Source organism: Myripristis murdjan, chromosome 10, assembly GCF_902150065.1.
Source record: "Myripristis murdjan chromosome 10, fMyrMur1.1, whole genome shotgun sequence".
Lineage (NCBI taxonomy): Eukaryota > Metazoa > Chordata > Actinopteri > Holocentriformes > Holocentridae > Myripristis > Myripristis murdjan.
Window position 1 is genome coordinate 21,837,826 of NC_043989.1, and position 22,607 is coordinate 21,860,432.

At 40.3% G+C, this 22,607-nt stretch overlaps 2 protein-coding genes and 1 long non-coding RNA gene across 3 annotated transcripts in view; 2 read left to right on the forward strand and 1 right to left on the reverse strand.

Moving 5' to 3' along the window:
* Positions 1 to 332: 332 nt before the first annotated feature.
* The window catches only part of LOC115366687 (uncharacterized), a 123,160-nt gene continuing 100,885 nt past the window's right edge, over positions 333 to 22,607 (reverse strand). The window contains exon 3 of the long non-coding RNA XR_003928854.1: positions 333 to 788. This is a non-coding gene — a long non-coding RNA (uncharacterized LOC115366687). The remainder of the gene's footprint in view (positions 789 to 22,607) is intronic.
* On the forward strand, positions 1,400 to 9,832 carry LOC115366683 (uncharacterized). Its single transcript, XM_030062249.1, has 7 exons — positions 1,400 to 1,472; positions 2,218 to 2,298; positions 2,419 to 2,467; positions 6,145 to 7,174; positions 7,357 to 7,512; positions 7,668 to 7,760; positions 8,740 to 9,832. The coding sequence occupies exons 3-7, from the start codon at positions 2,427 to 2,429 to the stop codon at positions 9,052 to 9,054; spliced, it is 1,635 nt and encodes a 544-aa protein (XP_029918109.1). The 5' UTR covers positions 1,400 to 1,472; positions 2,218 to 2,298; positions 2,419 to 2,426; the 3' UTR covers positions 9,055 to 9,832.
* On the forward strand, positions 14,863 to 19,891 carry LOC115366686 (testican-1-like). The gene is made up of 5 exons (XM_030062252.1): positions 14,863 to 14,901; positions 15,167 to 15,297; positions 17,589 to 17,694; positions 18,435 to 18,542; positions 19,761 to 19,891. The coding sequence occupies exons 2-5, from the start codon at positions 15,295 to 15,297 to the stop codon at positions 19,769 to 19,771; spliced, it is 228 nt and encodes a 75-aa protein (XP_029918112.1). The 5' UTR covers positions 14,863 to 14,901; positions 15,167 to 15,294; the 3' UTR covers positions 19,772 to 19,891.

A 22,607-nucleotide genomic window follows, 5' to 3' on the forward strand; every position in this document is an offset into this window, starting at 1 on the left:
TTTCTATTTGTGTAATCTTATGCCTCTGTGGGCAATCCCCTCTGCAGAAAGGTTGTTTCTTAGTGTTTGTACATGCATAGAAAAATTATTTCTCACTGTGTGATAAGAGAAAATAGAAGATCTAACTCTGAGCTGAAGGAAAAGTTTATCGCTTTCTCTAAATCTGGCTAAATCTCTCTCTCTCTCTCTCTCTCTCTCTCTCTCTCTCTCATATATATGTGTGTGTTTGTGTGTGTGTGTATATATATATATATATATATATATTTTTTTTTTTTTTTTTTTTTTTGCCAACAGTGCATAACATTGCTCTGCTTTGAACATTTGTAGTTTTAATTTATTTAACACAACATCGATCGCAGTTTCTGTAATTTTATCATCCATTTTCTCATCTTATTAGCTAATATAATATGATCTCTCTGGCTCGATTATGACAACAATGTATGTCTCACTCTACCACGGCTGTAAATGGCCCCAACAGTTTTTTAACCGAGAAATTACACTTGAATTGGGCAACATCAGACCTGTACGAATCACTCAAAATTTCCTAAAGTGAAAGTGTGATTCACACGTCTAAATGAAGAGTGAGTGAGTGTTGACCTGTGAAATATTACTATTTGGAGATACTACGTTTCTTCTGCTGACGGCAGCAACATCATTCGTAGGACTGCACATCAATTTCAGTTCTGCCGTAACAGCGTGACCCAGGTAACCTCTCTGCTGCCTTTGGAGCGGCTCTGGTGTTGGTAGCATGTCTGACATCTTTAAGCCTGGCTGATCCTGCTGTAGAGCTGAAAGACAGAGAGACAGTTAATAGGCCATTTTGTCCCTGTGTGCCATGTCCCACTGTCTGTCTACCTCTCAGTACATGAGTGTTTTCAACCACGGCTTTCTGACTCATTGCCCAACAAAAGGACCTCTGACACGAGCAGCTGTGCTGTGCCTGTCCAGAACAATTTGGGTCACACTGACAGAAACAAAGACTCAATTTGGGCCTCAGTGAAGAGTCTTAAGAGAGTTGAGAAGGAAAGATGGAGAGAGGGTGCAGTCAATAGGGAAGAGTCAGGAAAAGAGAAAGTAGATTGTGGAGAGATTAACTATCAAAGTGAACATGAGGTGTACACTCAAAAAAATGAACCAAGGGCATTGTCTGACTTGCATACTATAAATATGTTCAAAATAAATATATTTATTTTGTTTGTGCATGGGAAATTATCTATTTTTGCTCGCTGAATGTAAATTAGTGAAAACTTGGATCAATTAAATCATCATGAGGTGGTCCAAATAAAGCTGGATACCTCAAGCCAACAACTGTGGCACTGTTGCTACTGCGCATGCTCATTTCAAATCGGATACGGAAGTACATGGAAATGCGCGCAAAATCTTGGCGGGCCTAGAAGAACCTGAACGCAGAAGAAGACACGGTGGACGGTTCTTGTGTTTGCAGCAGTGGCTAGAGAACCTCGACATAAACCGTGAGTACTGTGATATCTATGTATTTTTTCCTTTGCAGTCAATCAATTAAACTGTTGTCCAACATTTTGCGATTAGTTATTAATTAAACTACCGTTTGGTGTAGCGATATACCAGGGTTTCTCAAAGTCCGGAGCGGGCGGCAAGTTAATCCGCCCCCAGCCTCGTGTTATCAGTACAACACGTTATGAAATGTAACGTTTTGTGTTTGGTGTGTTGTTGCTGTTCACGCATTAACGTTACACTGGAGTATTTGCCTTGGGGGTCTCTTGCGAAGCCTTTATTGCATTTAAAGTAACTTAACGAGCGTAGCTGTCGGTAACTCCATTCACGTTCGCTGTCTCTCCTCTGCTCCATTCCTCGCGTGTGCGCGTGTGTGTGTGTATGGAGGGGCTGGGCCCCGCCCTGGTAAACGCAGAGCAGAAGAGAGGAGAGAGACTACCGCGACCCGAAATGGCAGCAACAAGTGTTGGCCAGCGCCGTTGATTTTTATTTGCCACATGCAGCAGTGTACATGTACAGCAGCAGTGAAATGTGATGGAAACTACTCCAGCAGTGTGCAAGTAAAATAAGATAAGAATAAAAATAAAATAGAAAAGTGTATATATACACTCCTATATACAATTATAAACATTAAGTGTGCTGTAATATAATAAATAGGAAATAAGAAAATGAATGGATGAATAGGTAAAAATAATAGAATCATACAAAAATGTATTTATATTTTTCCCAATCTTTATTTTGCAGCAATAAGAAGCCACACAGCTTTTCACACTGTGAATGATGACTTGATGACTTTTCACACACACTGTGTTTCTCTTGTACATGGTAAGTTTGCAGTATATAGTATATACTATATATGTTTGCTGAAATTTAAAGTTAATTACTGTTATTACTGTTATTGATATAGTTTACTATTGGTTAATATGATATCTTTTTTTTTTCCAGTGATGTGAATGTGGCAGTGCAGAGACTGTGGAATAGAAGAGAGCAGTAGGTACAAATTGCTTAAGCATTATAAATTACATCACCACTATGGGGGACTCCAGCGCTATCCATGCGCATATTTGAATTGTCCATGCACATTTAGGACATATAGTGGACTTACAACCCACATATATAAAGCTCATCCAGCACACACGCAGAGGGCTACCAGTTTAATTTCTTTTAGATGTGAGTTATGTGGATGCTCTGACCTCTCCACTGAGAGAGATTTTTTTACTCATATTGGAACCCATCTTCGAAGCAATGAGTCTGTTAGCTGTGTGTTTCTTGGTTGCACCTTCAAGACAAATGTGTATGGTACATTTCATACCCATAAAAACAGGAAGCATCATCCACACACAGTAAAGGATTTTAAAGCAGGTGTAGTTGTATCTGCGAACTCAAATCAAACATCAGGTAGCTTTGATGATGTGAGACCTGAGTATTCTGATGTGAAAGATTTTGAATATGACATAGAATCACAAACAAACAGTGATGATGGTCCCACAGAAAACCTGCCAGAGCTAATTGAGCAGAAATTAGCTTTAATATTGTTAAAGTTGGAAAACCTGTTTCATATTCCAAGCACAGCAGTTGATGAGTTGTTGGAAGTGCTACATTTTTTGTTAAGCTCCGCTTGTTTTCCAGTCACAAAGCGTACAGTTACTGAAATTTTTGAAAGCCATAAACTTGATGTTGGCGAGGCTGTCATTGAAGACCTTGTCAAGTCTTTGTCTACTTCTAATCCTGTGACTAAAGCTTTGAGCAAGTGCAGTCCTCTTGCCACGTCTTTTAAAAGAAAACAGTTTTATAAGCATAATTTTAGGGTAGTAGAGGCTGTTGAGCATTACCTTTCTGTAAAGGAAAAAAGGTCTTTTCAGTACATCCCTATTTTGCACTTGTTGCAGGAAATATTGAGTCACAATCAGTTCCTGGATAAAGTGATTGAACAAAAGATAGCTGAAGAAAATAGACACATTTTACCTGGTGGTCAGAGTGTTTATAGTTGTTTTCGTGATGGTGAACACTATAAAAGAAATAACTTTCTAGCTGTAGAAGAGTTGAGAATCTCAATAACACTCTACATTGACGAGTTTGAGGTGTGTAACCCTCTCGGAACATCACGTAAAAAGCATAAGCTTTGTGGTGTGTATTGGGTCCTCGGAAATTTGCCTCCTGGTTGTCATTCTGCTCTCTCGTCCATTTATTTGGCTGTGCTTTGCAAATCAGAGGATTTGAAAACATTTGGTTATGAAAAAGTGTTAGATCCACTTGTGCAAGATCTTGTAACCTTAGAAAAACAGGGTGTGTTCATCAGCCACTTGAGTGAGTTTGTCAGAGGTACTGTCAGTTGTGTTATAGCAGATAACCTTGGTGCTCATGCACTGGCAGGATTTGTAGAAAGTTTTACAGGTGAATATATATGCAGATTCTGCACTGCTAATAAGTCTGATATTCAGTCAAAGACTGCTGATGAGTTCAAATGTAGAACACAGGAAGTTCATAAAGCTCATGTTAAGTCTGCGCAGGAACGTGCAGCTTCTTGCTTTGGAGTGAAACGGGAATGTGTTCTAAGTAAGCATCTGTCTCATTTTGATGTCGGCACAGGATATCCTCCTGATCTAGCCCATGACCTGTTTGAGGGCATCATACCAGTGGAGCTTTCCTACTGTTTTGCAGTATTGATTAGTAAGAAATACTTCTCCTTAGAAAAACTTAACTACTTAATCAAACATTTTGAATACCAGTGGGGAGATAAAGCAAATTGTCCTCAGGTAATTCCGTATACTTTCTCAGCAAAAAAAATATTGGAGGCAATGTGCACGAAAATTGGTGTTTGATTCGGTTGTTGCCTTTCATTGTTGGTGCACTTGTGTCAGAGGATGAACCTGCATGGCATATTCTTTTGGATCTCAAAGATATAGTAGAACTTGTCCTTGCCCCAGTACATTCTGATGAGTCAATTTCGTATCTTGAATGCAAAATAAGGGAACATCGTCAGAGGTACCGAGAGCTTTTTCCAGGCAATCGCCTTCTCCCTAAACACCATTACTTGGAGCACTACCCCCAAATGATTCGCCTCTTTGGGCCTCTTGTCCATAAATGGACGGTAAGATTTGAGGCAAAACATAGTTTTTTTAAACAAGTTGCTCGGCACACCAACTGTTTTAGAAACATACCTCTCACACTTGCCAGAAAACATCAGCTCATGATTGCCTCTCATTTATACTCCTCTGACCATGGAACACGTTTGGAGGTAACAAATGTGTCATCACTACCAATTAATGTTATTAATGGTGACATAGCATGTGCTATTAAGCAGAGATTACCCGATGTGACTGATATTCATGTTGCAAAAAGTGTGTCATACAATGGTATGAAATACAATAGAGGAATGATTGTAGTCCATGGGTATCAGTTTGGTCTACCTGAGTTTGCTGAAATCTTCCAGATCTGTATTTTGCAAAACAAGCTGCATTTTATTGTTAAAAAGCTGTCAGCATGGTATAGAGAGCATTTCAGAGCTTTTGAACTTAACACATCACATGTACAAGAGTTTGTTTTGATTGAGCATGCACAACTGGTGGATGACTATCCGTTGGCTGCTTATTCAGTAGGCGGCCTGCGTATGGTTACGCTGAAGAGATACATTAACCCACTGGGGAAAAAGGACTAGTAAGTTGAGCAAGTCCGTGTTTCTGTCACTCTGTTTAGTTAGTCTCTTTTATATCTGTCTGTCTATTCATTTGTTACTTATATCCTATCTATCTTCTGCCTCTGGTCTTTCTTAATCTTGCTGTGTCTTTATCTGTCTCTCTCTTTTCTAGTTGTCTCTATTTCTCTGTCTATGTAACACTTACCAACTATTGTGCAGTGATGGAAAGAGTACTGCAAATTGCTACTCAAGTAGACATACTGTTACTTTGTTGATATTCTACATATGTAGATGTACTGCTATAAAAATCTAAAGTGTCTCATTTCAAATGTCCTGGCAGTAAAAGTGACTGAGCTCCTTTTTTCCAAACAGTAACTGTTAGCTGTGATCTTTTCCATGCAGTTAGAAAAGGAGGACAGAACAGGTTGCATGCTACATGCTTTTAAAGGGACATTACACTTAATTGAAGTGAGGACCCTGTAGACGTGAGTGACAAATGTAGAGGAAGTGCATAATATCATGGTTGAGTCTACATGATTCTCATCCAGGTCAACATACAGATGTTTTTCCCTTTTTTTCCAAACTTAATCCACATTATTAGAAACTTGGAAAAGACAAAAAGTAGAACCAACAAAGTAGAAGCATGTTCCTCTTTTCATCTTTGCTGACTGAGCTTTTTATTGTGAAATGTTCCACAATCTATCATGGATTGTTTGTTCTCTGTAATGGATACACATACGTATAATAATACGAATAAGTAAAATGACTGACTTTAAAAAATACTCCTAACTACACGTAAACAAAAAGATACTCAATTATAGTAACATGAGTAAATGTAGTTAGTTACTTCCACTGTAATTCTGTTATTGTGATTAACAGTTAAAATTGGCAGTTGTCAAAACAGTCTTTTTTTAAAGGGTGTTTTGTTTGAAACATGTAGTATAGTTGATGGTCTAACAAAAAGTTCAAGTCTTTATACTGGCCTTTTATCAGTTTTCTGTTTTGTTTTTGCCCTTTTATTGTTTTCCTGCCAGGTACACAATGGCCAAGACAGTCAAGTTGAGGATCATCCTTGGTGAAAATGATGCCAGGAAACTAATTTTGCCCTCAGGGTTTCCAGACTCAGTAGAAGAATTGTGCCAGATCATCCAGACGAATTTTGGATTACAAGGAGACATACGACTTCAGTATCAGGATTCAGATTTTGGAAATGACTTCATTAACTTGTCAGAAATGTCAGAAATAGAAGACAAAGCAACCATTAAAGTGATCTTCATGCAAAATGATACAGAAAGAGAGGACACAGAAATAATACACACCAAAGAACACCGGGGCCTGCTAGATTCCTCATCAGTCTCCTCTGTCGACACAGATTCAGATACACTGCCTTTTTCTTCCCCGGATTCTGCTGATTCAACGCGATCAACAAGGTCGTCAACCTGGCCAAGTGTTTTCACAATCCCTGTTTTCAGCTATGATGCTGAAATTCAGCTGGAGAAGGCCAATGCTGAGTATAGTGCAAATGGAACTAGCTTCAGCCTCCCACCCAAACTCAAATCACACATTTTGGAACGACTGGGAGATGAGATCTTAAAATTCAAAGCTTACCCAACTGATAATGATCTGAATGATGTTGCAGAAGCCCTAGTGAAAAGGCATCCGTGCCTGTGGGAAAAGGGATCATTTAATGGATGTTATGGGTGGAAAATTAGCCTTAAATATAAAATGGCCAATTTTCGGACCAAGCTCAGAGCCCTGGGATGTCCAGAGGTGACAGTAAATTCACTGAAGAACAAACCTCAAGCCTTGGCAGCACTGAATGTCAAGAAACCAAAAAGAGCAGAAGTGAACTATTGTCCACAGCATCCAAAGGGAGAAACAACTGAAAGCCTTGAAAAGGAGAGAGTTGCACTGCTCTCGGAGATCAAGAAGCGAAACAATGACCAGGTAGTGACAGAGAAAATGGAGAAGACCTTCTCGTACCGAAGGCATGAAATTATCCAAGGCGAACCTCTGGTTGCAGACTTCAAAAGCAGGTGGCCAGCCCTTTTCACTGTGACAGAGGTGAATACCTTGTGCTTTGTTTTGCCTGACTTCCACACAAACACAAGAATGTAATGATACATACAAGATTTAAAATATATTTAAATGTCTATAAATGTAATATTTTAACATTTCCTCTCCTTGCATTGTAATTTATGTTCCTCTCTTGTGAGGTGAATAACTATATTTCTAATGTTTTTCAGATCAGTAGAGAGTTCATGCGCATATCCACTGTGCCTTTGCTGCCAAAGTTCTTTGCTGCCCTTGACCAGCACTCGACACGCCTGATGGAAATTTATCAGCACAAAGGTGGAGTGGTTGGGAAGAAAATCAAAAGTCTCATGGTACCCATCTCTCAGGTATGTAATACAGCGAAGTAGATATGTGTTTAAATGGTATTTTTTGCCCCCATCATACAATTAGACAATGATCTTAACTTATTAGCCTGTTCTAACAGAGTAAACTGAACTAATAAATAACTATAAATAATAAATTTTTAAACCTTCCTTTTCAGAATGACACCATACATGTGAGACGAGCATGCATCCTCAAGTCTCTGTGCGCCTACCTGAATGAAGACCCCGAGAAACTTGTGAAGGAGTACAAGGTGAGTTATTTGTCAGTATAAACACTTGCTCACTGTAGCTGTTATGTGTGCTGTCTAATATCTGGTCAGTGGTACTCAAATGTTGTCCTTCAGGTCCAGAGCAGGGCTTGACATTCATTTTTTGAGGATGTTTGCCTCTCTTTATTTATTTATGTATTCATAAACTTTGTTAACATTGGAGTTATTAAAGTTAAATATCAACAATCACGGAATTGCGGACGGAATCGTGGAATTAGCCAAATAAAACGGAATCTATTTTTAACTTGGAATTTGACATAATAACAACTGCACCGGCACCACAGGAGCCAAAAGGCAGAGAAACTTTCCAGGCTACAGCAGCGCACTGACATAGATTGTCTAACAAAGTGAAGAGTTGCCACTCCGCTCTATTTTCACTGGCTAACAGCAGCACACTGGCTTAGCTTGTCTATTCAGAGAAGAGGTATCACTTCGGCTTATTTTTCATATTCAGTCTGTGTTATCACATGCATACTACTGCTCATTCATTGGTAGTTGAATTGGTAGGTCTGTTTGATAAGTAATTTACATTTTTAAAACAAATAATTTAACATATTGTTAAATTATTGGAGTCATGCTTACTGGTAAACATCTACTCCTTCAAGATAATTTATTATGTTCTACAACTCATAAACATACACTAACACCACATACCGAGTGTTTGAGCAACATATCTCCTCTGTGCTACAAAAGATCCGTGGTAACAGTACCCTCCCCCAACCCGGAGGTTCAGAAACTTCTCTCTTTTTTGAGGTCTTGCTGTTTGCATCCCTGATTTTTTATTCTGTAAAAACAGGTAACATTACTGGCACTTAACAGCAATGCTGAATCAAATTAGACAGTTGGTAACTGGGCTTATAAAAATGTTTTGAAATTTGACTCTGGTACCTGTAGACACACTGAAAACTTGCTTGGTTACCCTGTCACATTGTTGAACAGACCTTTGCATGTTTCCCTGCAGAACACAGACACTGAGGCAAAGACGTCCATGGAGCAGACTGTCATGGGAGTGTATGTCGTTCAAGAGGATGGTGGAGATCCCAAGGATGACCCAGTGGACATTGGTGTCCTGATTGAAGGCATGGAGGTACTCAGTGATTTGGACAGCGTTGCCCAAGCTTGTGCCTTGTTGTTTGGACTAATATACTGTTTGAACCTAAGCTACCCCCAAGAGCTTAGTTATTTTTTCGAAGTCCTGCAGAAGATCTTTCTCAATCTGGATGGGCAGAGGCTGTCAAAAAAGGCACAATTTCTGAAAAACAAACTGCTGGAGTGAGGGATCATTAAAAGACTGAGAGAAATCATTCCTGTGTGCTCAGAAAGTTGCCCATTGGACTTATCTTTGTATGGTTCACATTAGGTTCGAAAAGTATTTTAAAGGTTGCACTGTTTGACTTGAATTTTTTAAGCCTAGAAGAGGCTGTATTGTTCACTTTTAATTGTTAAAGCTTAAAATCTGCGTTTCAATCATTTGTGTGTTGGAAATGCATCCCTTGAGCAGTAATCAGTAAAGCAGTAAAAAATCATTCAGCACTCAAACGTGCTAGTCCTTCTTTCTGAACCCCCCAAACATACATGCTATACACATGCTCACCCTGATTTATAAAAATAGAGCTGACATTGTATTAATATAAATGCTTTTATCAAAAGGGGAAAAAAATCATTTCTCTAATCTGCTTAAGCTCCACTTTTGCTGCAGAGGCTGATAAAAGTTTGGCTAAACCTTTGCCAAATGTTTTTATTTTTGCATTTGTTTCAGCTGTTTGATTATGCATTTTCATTTATTTTTTTTTTTAAATAACTCAGGCAGTGTTGGCACTTAGACACATAATATTATAAAAATACATAAAAAAAAACAAAATTTTACATTTTATGTTTTCATTGATGTCCACTGACTTGAAGACATGGTCAACTTTTCAGTTTGCATTAACCTCAATGACAGGTTAAAGAGCCCGAATACAATGTCAAAAGGCTGGTGTATTGTTTCTGTTTATGCCTTGTATGTCAATGTGAAATTTGACTGTTTGAATGTCAGCTAATGGTTTTGAAAGTTTCTGGGCTTTTTTTTTTTTTTTTTTTTTTTTTTTTTGCTATGTTACTGTGTTGCCTCAATTGTGGCTCAGTACATTACATGACACTTCTGGGTCAATTTAAGTTGTATTTACCTTGTCATCCTCAGAAATTGAACATTTAGAATATTCATAATCAGTGCTTTTCTTTTCCTATAGGCACAATGTTTGCTTGTTGCAGAAGATGTATTTGCCTGCCTTAATGGTTTCTTATTGGCAGTGTTGAATAAATGTTTGAAAAGAGCTGTTTAGCTTATTTATTGATTTAAACTGTTGAATTGATCTATTTGTGCATGCAGTCTTTTACAAGGTTGATATAAAACCATAAAAAATTAGTTAATGCAACAAGTTGAAAACTAGAAGCTAGAAATAGAAATTTACTGGTTCATTCAACAAGTTAAGGTTTTGTTATACAAAAAAATTAAAATCTTGTTCGTGTAATTTAAATTAAGATAGTAATGCTAATGAAAGAACAATATGTTAAATCTATTAAAGCCAATTAAATTGTATTTACATTATTAGATGTTATTTAATCAACAAATCTCTTTCTTATTCAATTAACATAATCAGTATAGACCGATTGTACACAATTAGGTTAGATGGAAATTTGTGGCATCCTTAAATTACGTTTATCCAATGACTTATTTTTTTGAGTGTACATGAACACTTTACAGATATAGGGCCAGTGAAAACAAATATGTCAGAAGAAGCACTCAGACCAAAAGGAGAAATGAGAGAGCTTAAGAGACATATTGCAATCATCTGAGAGAAAGTGATGGTAGAGGTGTGATGAGTGGCTCCTATTAAATAGCAGGAGATTGACAGAGTTAGAGGAGAGGGGAAGAGAAGAGATGGAGGATGATCGTACAACAGAGAGAAATGAGCGGGGAGTCCTCAGAGGCGACAGAGGAGAATGACGAAGGCGGAGAGCAGCTGAAATGACAGTGTGAGGGAACGGCAGCAGAGGGAGAAGGAGACAATGAAACCAACACTTGACGGGGGGATGAGGAAGTGTCAGATAGAGGGAGGAGAGAGGGATGGAGGCTGCTGAGGTTTGTGTCTAGAAAAGGGCAATATCCTCCAGATTCCACTTCTGCCTGAGGAAGAATGATATTTAGGAGCTGAAGACGGATAATATTTTACTGTTGGGATCTTTTCTCTGCTCCAGACCCGAGGAAATGAACTCTGAAATGTTATCTGTCTGGGTCCTGCCAGGAGGGTCCCTCTCCTTCTCCCTCTCCACACACACACACACACACACACACACACACACACACACACACACACACACACACACACACACACACACACACACACACACAGAGGGAGAGAGAGGGATCACTTTTTTGTTCCAGTAGAAATGTCACAAATGGTACCACATAAATGTTATTGTCCACCCCTCAGCTCCAATCTGTTACCTGTCTTCCACTATTTTATAATGGCAACCTCTCAAACCAAATTACGAAATGCAGGTGATTCATTCTTGTATGTATGTTGCTGTGCATGTCTGTACATGTAAAAATAATAAAATTTGTTTGAGGTTCCTACTCTACAGATTGCATTCAGAAGTCATTTTCCTTTTTTTTTTTTGGGGGGGGGGGGGGGGGGGGGGGGGGGGGGGGGGTGTCTATCAGATTTTTTTGCAGCATATAAAAAACAGACTAATATGTGACTAGGAAAAATAGACTACTAGAATATTAATACGTATTGATGTCATTTATTCATTTGATATGCCAAAAATGAACCATTTCAACCTGCTGGCATGGCCTGATACAGAGAATGCCACTCATTCCTTCAGGATTATTATGAATTTAAGGTTTACTATGGCCAAAAAGTAACAGAGGAAAAGCCAGTGTCAATCATCTAGGGCAGAGAGAGAAATAGTGAGACAGATCAAGACAGTAATCTTAATTGGCAGCCAGACCTTGTCAAGGATTGAGTGCTTTGCTAAGTAGTGAGAGGAATGTGTATGATAATATCAGCAAAAATGAGAGAAACGTTTGAAGGAACTCCTTGATCTGTCTGCCCGTCGACCTTGTCTCTAGATGGTGGTATACACAGATGATAGGCAACATCATTTTCTTCAGCTGCACAGAGAGACAACATGGAGTCAGTCTCCACTCCATAGATCACCATCTTAACAAGGTATTTCATCTCAGAGTCAGTCTTAAAACCTTGTTTTTCTTAACACAAGTGCAACTAGAATTATCACCTCACAGTTATATGCGTCTGCAAATCTGACAAGTTGCAGTTTACATCCATGTCTGTCTAGAGTCATATGATATTTCTGTTGAAGACTTTAAGGGAATTTAATAATCAGTATTAAGTGTATGTTTGGTGAAATGGAAGTTAGCACATTGTTGATGTGTGATTCCAGTGAATGATTTCCTGTGAGAAACATGCTGTCTTCACTTAGAGACTATTTTTTTTTACAGAGGAGCACAGAGGACTGTGAGAGAACTTTGTTAAATGGTGTGACAACAATAACCTGAAGCTCAGTATCAGAAAAAACAATGTGCTGGTGGTGGACTACAACAGGAACACGCACATACACCGTGTCATCCAGGGAGACGGAGTGAAATGAAAAGGCTAAGCTATGGCACCGAATAATAGCCATAAAAGCATTTTTTTTTTTTTTTTTTTTTGCAGGCAATGATGATGGCATAGTGAAGGTGACCTTTGACCTTTGACCATCAAAATCTAATCAGTTCATCCTTGAGTCCAAGTTGCCATTTGTGCCAAATTTGAAGAAATTTGCTCTAGGAATTTCTGCAATACTGCATTCACAAGAATGGTAAGTACATACAGACAGACAACCGGAAACGATAATGCCTCTGGCCACAGCTGTCGTCGGTGTGGAGGAATAAAAATTTGCCAGTGGGATGACCCAATCCCACTTGATGCCAGAACTTGTTGCCAGAATAATGCCTGAAACAAGGCAAATTAGCCCACTGGCATCAGGAGAATGACAACTAATTCAAGAAAATTCTGTAAACAAGTTTTGGACACAACTGGGTTTATCTCATGCCACTAGAAGATTTTTTCACTTGTTTTAAGAAAAAAAACACTGAATATGCAACTAAATTATTTATCAAAATAAAGATTTTTTGCATTGTACAATGTGTTTGATATTGCCAAAAAATGACTGGCTATGCAATGTAATTTTGTGAAGGATCAAGACTTCATTACCCTGCAATGCATGTCTATATTGAGTTGAAATTGCTTGACATCTGTTGTTGCACATTATATGCTATCATTATAGCATTTCAGTGCACTGCTCACACAAACACACACACACACACACACACACACACACACACACACACACACGTGTGTAAAACTGACTATTGCATAGAGGTACACTCAGTGTTTGGAATTCCATGCTGTTCTCTATTCATGTCTATTTAAGGCACATCCTGCACATCCTATAAGGCTGGTAGGGAGTTAAAGACCTCCCAATTAAAAATCACTTTAGATAAACTCAGCACCCTTACATACTGTTACTATTACATCCATTATGGAAGGGGCTGTTAAAGCTGAGTTTAGTTTATTGGCCATCTTAGACAAGGTAATTAGAATGTCTTTTTGCATATCCTAACCAGGTACATTCACACATGGTTTGTAAATGCATGCATTTTTCATCAACAACAAAGGACAGTTACAGTTACGGGCTTTTAGCAGTGATAGGGGGTCCACTGAGAGTAATGTTAGTGGCGCTGTAGTTGTCACCTCATGACAACCCTGCAGTAATTAATTAGCCTCTCTCCCTCCAGATCTGCACCAGTAGGAAATGCTTGTTTCAACATGATTTCCTCATGGATTCAGAGAATGATGCACGTGTGGGTCAATAATTACTTGTATACATATACTTGCCACTGTTCATGTTTTTTTTTTTTTTATTTGAACTGCTGTACTCTTGCTTTAAAAGAGTGCCCAAGAACAAAGCTTTTTTTGTTTTGTTTTGTTTGTTTGTTTCTAAATCAATTTGACTGCTTGAAAGCCTGAATGTGCTGAACCTAAACTCACTCATAAGAGGCTACGCTGATTCTGAAACAAGTCAGTGGAATGCTAACAGCCACCTTCTGGAATATTAATACATTATCCTTTATCAGGTATGCCAAGAGTCATAGTGTTTGGCTCGGTATGAAACAGAGAACAATGTTTGTTCTTCCAAGCTTACTGTTGTGTTCACAAAAGAAATAAAAAGAGAGACCACATCAATCAGAAAGGGAGAGAGGGAGGAAGAGGGAAAGTCTCCTTAATTGGCACTCAGACCTTGTCAATGTCAAATGTTTGAAGCAATGAGTGATTGCTTAGCACTGAGACTAATTGGGATTGGTAATATCAACAACTATGAAACAGTCTGAGGAAGTTTGCCCAATGTGTGTTGACCTTGTCTTTGATCAGCGGCTTATGTTCTCTAATGGCATTCAGTATTGTCTCTTCACTCACCATGGGGGATTGTGGCTGTGTCCCAGTTCAGGTTCTACCTCCTTCAAAAGTTGCAGACATTATAGTCTCTCGACGAGGCTGTCCCAGCCCAAAGTGTCCTCTGAATGCGGCCTTTTTTAAACTGAATTTGGAGGACACAACTAGTGCATCACTTTTGTCCTTCCATGTCCCAAAAATCATTTTGCACAATGGCTCTTGTGGACTTTGTCAGCAAGTGAAAAGGAACATGAGGAACATAGAAATGTGTTGTTTAGAATGTTGTCAAATTTAATTTAAAATAAATGCAAAATGAATGGATGAAATATTTATCTCATCTCAGATGTTCATTATTCAAAGTAAATGTTTAGTAGTGATTCAAAATAAAGTTTAAAAGATTACATCCATTTTTTGAACATCAAAATACGTTGTTGTCGAGTTAACATTTAACGAGTAGCAGCTGTTTGATTTAATGAGGCTACACCTGTTGGTAACTCCCAATGACGCAGACGGAATCCTTAGTTGACCGTCCCAATTAGCTACTGTTAGCTAACTAAATGACCTAGCCTTCAGTCCTCCAAACACCACACCCTTGTACGCAGCCAACAATGGGCAGCTAATGTGTGGTAAGGGAGTCCTCTAAGTGCCTGTCTGACGTTACTACTAAACTGTGTTCAGCTGTCTGCCCACTTCAAAATAAACCTGACATTTCCTGTTCTGTCACTTCGATTTGACTTTCACACCCAGGAGTGCTCTCACTGCAGGACATTGGCTGATGTTTTGTGTTGTTTTGTTTCACCTGTTGTACCCCAGCTGTGGAAACCTTAATGTGTTTCCATCAATCACAAGCCCTCTCTCTTCCTCTCTCTTTTTCTCTTTCTCTTTCCCCAGGGTGACTTCTGCATTTTCTTCACCCGACACTGCTACTCTCTGTTTATCGCCTAGTGCTGCTGATCAGAGGAGAGATTCTATCACTTGGGGAGACAACACACACTCACACACAAACATTTTTCACTGACATGGTGAGTGATCTTCAGCCCTCTGCTCTCTCTGGTGTGTGTGTGTGTGTGGGGGTGTGTGTGTGTGTGTGTGTGTGTGTGGGGGGGGGGGGGGGGGGGGGGGGGGGGGTGTATGTGTGTGTGTGTGTGTAGCTTGCAGTGGCAGAGCTCCACAGCCTGGAGGGGAGGGTCTTTTCTGGTGAGCCAGAAGGACGCTAACTTCCAACAACTGCCCTCTCGCCTGTCTTCCATAACCCAACTGAAGAGTAATTGTTTAGGTTGGGCCACCTGCCAGATGACATGGGGTTGAAGACACCTCAATGGCTATCTGAGGAGACTGGTATTGTTAAGACTCCTGGAAGGGCTAAGGGCAGAAGAAGTGCCACACACAGGGCCCTATCTTGTGCCACCCGCTATCCGCTGCCACTACCCGCTACCCGCAAATTGCGGATTTAGGAGCTTCCGCTATCCCTAAACGGTATCTTGCGCCACCCGCTACCCGCTATCCGTTATGCCGACTGCATCATTTGCGCCTGGAGGTGCGTCGTGGGCGTGTTTCATGCGCTATCCCTAAAGTTGCTATCTTGCGCACACATGCAATGCATGCAATGTGGTCAGGACCACCCGCTATCCGCTTTCCCTAAAGTGTGGGCTGTTACGAGAGCGCGCCCAGGCGGCTTCAATGCACGCCCCGACGGAGCCTCGCCACACACACGGTCGGACTGATACCGGGACGCCGCCGGAATGGACTGAGTATATTACTCATATAGACTGTTTAGAGGAAAGACTGTTTTAATTGGACACTTACCCCAGCACGTTTTATTGTTTTATCATAAGCCAGCAGCTGTGCTATATTTTTATTATTATTTTAATATTGTATTTGCCCAATCTACCTTGTCAATAAATTAGTTTACACATAGTTCCCCCTCTGCCTCCTGTGTGTGGTGTGTGACCCGGGGATTTTACTCAATCAGTACAACCTTGTGACACGTCCACTTGGACACATGTGGCTCCATCTCCCGAATTAACTCGCCTATAATATAATATATAATATGTATATAAAGCCACCTTGCTTTAGCCTCAGTAGAAGCCCTGAGAAAATCTACCTCCCTCTCTCCATCGCGGGTTTAGGATTTAGGATTTAGGATAGCGCAGCCTGCCCTTAAAGGCAATGGCACCTGGCACACTGATTGGTTTAACTGGCGTAACGCCCAAAACACGCCTATACATAATATAGCGGGTAGCGGAGGTGTTTTGCGGATAGCGGGAGGTGCACAAGATAGCAATTTTACGGGGGAACGCCTCTTCCTAAATCCTAAATCCGCAGATAGCGGGTTTAGGGAGTCTGGCGCAAGATAGGGCCCTCATTGTCAAAATCATGCTGCACTCATTCGGTGAGTTAGCAAGAGAGAAGAAACCAGGTTTCCCCTCCTGGAAGCTCTCAGCAGTTCTGGAGGGCTGGAAGTAGGTGGACGGAAAGCTGCTGACCTTCGCCACTCCAAGCCTGGGGAGCTTGGAGGGGGAAAAAAGTGAGAGTCGTTCAGGCTGCATCGGTGACATTCGGGAACATTTGCACTCTACAGGGCATAAGGCAGTGAAAGTAGCAGTGTGACCTGAGAGGGCACAGTATGGCAGGGTTTCTACAGCTCCGTCTCCCTAAAAGGTCAGGGCATCAGCATGGGAGAGTGTTACACAGGGTCTTGGCTACCAAGGTGTTTTTGACTGGATCTAAATGTCAGGGTGGCATGTCCATTCTGTAGTATTCCTGTGTATCATTTATGTGTTGGCTATGACTGGTTGTCATCAATTTTTGCATTGTTGTCTAGGATCTGCGGGGTGTTTTTGGCTGAATTTTGTCTAGGATCAGGTCAAGTTGGCCATTTGGCTCACAAGACGCGAAACCTACCAGGGAGGGAGCTAGTGGATCCACTGTTGGTGCGTAAGCACTTTCATCTCTGCACACTTAAGGGCTGAATTTGAAAATTTAAGTTGATTTGCCTTTGATTGGGGTGTTCCTCTGCTGTGAGTGGCTATATCTAGTATTGTTGGACGTATAGGTGTTATGTTGTGTTATGTTTCTTTATATTGTTCTTTTTTATTTCATTTATTGTTTATTTCTGGTTAGTGCATGCATGTAGGAAACAGTGTGTTGCTGGAATGTCGGGTGGGTCCTTCTTTTTTGTATGGCTGGTTGATGAGTAGGTGGGCCCTTAGCTTTGGAGATGTTTTAAAAAGGTGAAAAAAAAGTAAAAAATAATAAATAAATAAAAGTCTCTCCATCCCCGTCTCTCTCTCTATCTCACTCTCTGAACAAGGTCAAGCTGGACATGAACTCTGACCTCCTCCTGAAGCAATCAGAGCTGAGTGCCAAGCATGACCTGTGCACAAAGCACCTCTTCAACTCCTGTGACTCTTTAAAAGGTGATAAACTGTCAAACAATGAGAATGAGGGAGGAAGTGAGGGAGAAAAAAAGCTGACTAAATAAAAGGAGTAAAAGTGGGAGGGAGTGTAAGGGGGTGAATAAAAGCGGGAATGTTGAAATCACTGAGGGATAAACTGATGGAAATACAAGTGGTGCTACAGCTTTTGGAATCCTGATGAGAGATACAGAGACTGATGGTAAAGAGAGGGGAAGATATAAGATAAGATACAAGATGAAGACAACAGAGAGGAAAGGATTACAGTAGCAGAGGGAGAAGCTGATGGAGGGAGAGGGAGAGAGCAAGCAAAGGAAGGATGCAGAGAAGGTAGAGAGCCAAGGAGAGATTAATGGAAGGCAGAAAGCCAAGTTGTTGTGGCGGTACAAGGGCTTAATCATGGAGAGGGTGGACAAGTGGATGGCAAAGAAAAGTGAAAATTTGTAATAATGAGGGCTGATCAGAAAGTATCAAGTACAGAAGGGGAAAATGGCAAAACAGAATCAGATATATATTTTCATAGGCTTCAAACAGGGAGTTGTTGGGTGCTGTGCACAAGTCCGGCTTCAAAAGTGGACAGGAGTGTAGTCTTTGCTGAATCTCTACTGAGACTGCACTTCTGTCTGTAGTGGAAACACTACGATCAGCTAGAGCTGCCGGTCAGTCCTCTGTTCTACTTCTGCTTGACCTATCCGCTGCCTTTGACACACTTAACCTCCAAATCCTCCTCTCTGTACTCGCAGAGCTTGGCTTCTCAGGATCTGCCTTCTGCTGGTTTGAGTCCTTCTGCTCAGGGAGATCAGAGTGGCACGGAGAGGGGAAGTGTCTAAATCCTTCTGCTTGCCACAGAGGTACCTCAAGGATCAGTGCTTGGTCCCCTTCTCTTTTGGTGCAGTCATCCATTCACATGGCTTTTCATACTAGTCTTATGCTGAGGATACCCAACTCCTCTTGGGGTCTGTGGGGTTGTCTCCAGCCAGACAACCCCACCGTCATGATACCAATATTGGCATACCTTATCTCAGCATGGATGAAGGAATGTCACCTTCAGCTCAAGAAAAACTTTGCTTATATCATAAACTAACAAACAAACATAAAAAACAGACAATACAAAAGAAAGTTTAACTCCCTTTCAAGTTCTCAAAGATTACATACTTGACAGCGTCAATCTTGCTTATCAGTACCCCCAAAAAATACCACACCTATTCTCTTCTCATTTTCTTCTGCCATCTCTCTTCATTTCCCTTCTCTTTCTAGGCTTTTACATTGTTTGCACTGAAGAGGACTAATTCAAACCTTATAGACATTTTTCACAGCAGCCATTTGGACATGAAATAGGGTAAACAGAGATCTATTCTAACACAAAAATCTTCCCTCCATTGAGTCCAGTCTTACAAGGTTTGGCAGGAGTGTCTTTGCTTTAGTGGCTCCCATTTGTCTTGCTGACTTGTCTTTCAGTTTGCTCTTTGATCCAGGTGGAGGGCTGTGTGACTGTCCTCTCTCTGTCTGTGTTATCTGGTCTGCTGGAGCAGGCAGGGCCTCTCTTTAAAAACAGTACTGAAACCTTGGAAAAGTTACAATCACAGCTTGGCTCTCTGAACGACACAGACTAGACCAAAGAATTAAGGATGTGCAGGTGTTAATAGAAAAATATCAGATACATCTATTTTCCTGCCTTGAAAGTTTCCCCATATTCATGTTCTGAAAGGATGAATTATCAATACTTTCTTTTGCTTGCTGATATTATTTGCATGGGACAGTACATGATATGGTTCACCCCATTACCCCCCACCCCACCCCAGGAGATACACATAAAGGGAAACAGCAGAAAATGCTCTTATCTCTTGGCCTTGATAAAGAAGACACATAAAAGTAGCGGCGCCTGACTGCCAGAAAGGAAAATTAAATCTTAATGAGGTTGTTTGTGAAAGAGGTGGGTGTCTGTGCCCTCTGAACTTCAGTGATTGTCTACTTCCATAAGTTAAACTTTGATTTAAGAGTCCTTTGCTCAAAAATTTAATCAATTTTTGGCCTCCTGTTTAACTCTTCTTTTTTCTATTGCTTTACAGTATCACGCTAGTGATGTCACCTGTCATCTAAATAACCTTTTAACTCCAGTTCAGCCGAAAGACATGCTCCTCTATGGGTTGTATAACACTGTATAACAAAACAACATTGTATTTAATAAAAAACAAAAACCAAACAAAGAAAAAATAAATAAAAACATAGTTGTTTCTGCGTTGTGGAATGTTAACATCCTTTAGTACCTCTTATAAAATGTTTTTTTTTTTTCAATCTGCTTTACTAGACATTGAGAAAAGAAAACGATGAAAGCACTAGAATAAAAAATAAACTTGAATCACCAGCACCATGTCAGCAATTAATTACTTTAAGATATATTTTGCAGAATTTTCTTTTTTGTTCTTTTCCTCCCACTGCATGCTAGAATGTAGCAAAGATATTGTGACAACAAATTTCAGATGGCCATGATACTATGTTTGTGCTATGTACCAGGCCTACTATCCATGCTAACTCTGCACAGTATAATATGTAAGTGCAATCCATCTAACCTTAGTACATATTGCAGCATATATTAAGTGAAAAATGATAACATATTGCCTCAAAAAGTCTGACTTGCTAAACTGACATTGAGTAAATCATTTTTTTTTAGCTTTGCCTCAGTAATAAGGTGTCAGTTTCAACAGGGTAAGTCAAGCAGCAGTCAAATTATGCAGGACGTGACTGATAGAGTGGACTTGGCTCTGCACCATCCCAAATAAACACCCAGAATACACAGACAAATGAAGAGCAAAACAAATAGGATTTCGGCATGGAGGTAATACTAAACTCATTCTAATTCGGTTCTGTTTCACCTGACTGCACATCTAAAAGTTGCAATTAAATTTATCAGCCGTCACCAGCAGTGAAGCCGCTGCAACCATGTCTGTACTGTTTCTCATTCAATTTACTTTGAATGGGACTACTCGCGGTAATTGGGTGTGATTGCAGTGATGCCTTGGGCTGCTGTTACCGGCAAAGTGTTGATGAGAACGGCATACTCTGGAGACTCGCTGTTTGTGTACATCTGAGTGAATTGTGGTGATGTGTTGAAAACAAGTGGTCCAGCCATCCATCCACCGTGCACACTCATTCACATGCTTCATGCAAGTGACCCTGATGTAGTTTGCCTCATCTGTCACAGTGAGCTGTGTATGAGCATGCCTTTGTGCCTCTGGGAAACTGGTAGGTGGCTGACTGGTTTAGCTGCAGCCAAGCACGAAAGTGGGTGTGAGTGGAAGAGATGAACTGTGACAGATTGGAAAGAGATGATCTCTGCTCATTTAAATGACTCTATCTTGCATAAATACACAGATACATCTCAGGAAAACTGAAAAGCATTTTCCACAATCCTTTGTTTAAAGTGTCTGCCTTTAAGGAAGACCTGCAGTGAGCTATCAAATGGGAAGCATTTGACATTAAGCACTGTTCACATTAATCTGGCTTTCTGACACAGGTCACAGTGAGGGATACTTTAGGTTGTGTTGGCAGGAGGTACACATACTGGCTCTTGTTCTGGGCCAGATTTAGTTTGACACTAATATATAAGGTGATATTTTGGCCTGATATCTGTCTGCTTGGTCCATTACATTTCACACAAGCATTGGCCAGACCAATTCTTTTGGTGGCCTTTTACCTCTCATCATACATTTATGCTTAGCTTCTATTCCACGCTTTCTCCCATCTGGATTCCTGAAAATTCCCCTGGCTGGGCTTCTGAAGCATTCAGAAAACTGCAGCGGTCTTGCCTTCACCCTCCTGTATTCTCTCATCACACCGCCCTCAACATTCCTCCACTGGCACCCTGTGGCTGCTTGTATGGAACGGAAACCTGCAGGCTACCATGGGTCTATGCTCTGTGCTCAGCCACAACTCCCTCTGTGGCCTGGTGATCACTCCACCCACCTCGACACACATGGAAGTCTCTCCCTCTCTCAAGTCAAGACAGTGCAATCCCTGTCTTATCTTCTTACCAAATTCTACCCTTTTCTTGAAAATAGGAGTGGGAATTCAAACAAAAGAAAGTTGGGAATTATAGTAGTCAAAGTGTAAGAGATAAAGGCATTGATGACTTTTTTTTTTAGGTCAGCAAAGGATTAAAAAAAAGTTATCTTGGAAATATTTTTAACTGATGGAGCACAAGACTGAGCCACCCACTTAACGTGATCATTACAAGGGTGTGAATTTAACAGTATTTCCAAGTCCTTTAATACATCACTTAATTGCAATATGATATTTTGTAACCATGTTGTTCAGCCATAGTCAGATATAACAACCTCAGATTTAATCTTGTTGAGCTGGAAAAAATTTCATCCAGCACATAATATCTGAAAGGCAATCCTCAAGGTCACTGTGGGTGCTGGGATCTCCTGGTTGTAAGGGTACTCATATCTCAATGTCATTTATATAACAGAAAATTAATATCATATGTGTGATTGATGACTCCAAGCAGAAGCTTATAGATGGAGAATACAAAAGTGCCTAAGACTTAGCCTTAAGGAATGATATATTTCTGATATTCTGTTGAAAAAACATCACTACCAGTGGTCAGTGAGCTAAAATAGTTGGGCTGATGGCCACAAGGAACATCTTCAGTGGTTGCAATGGGTTAATGCCCAAAGAGAGACTGGATGAGTGTTTCATGTAAGAAATGTTATCTACAAGAGACTCGAGGGAAATTTGCTCAAAACTGATAAAAGACGAAGGGCAACCTTGGAAGGTGAATACAACACCTCTGGGAAGGAGAATCTGGCACCTAATATTCTCTATCTTATAAAAAAAAAAAAAAAATAGAAACCCCTCACATGTTCCTGGGGATTCCTAATAATAAATGTTGGACTGAATGTAGTACAATAAAA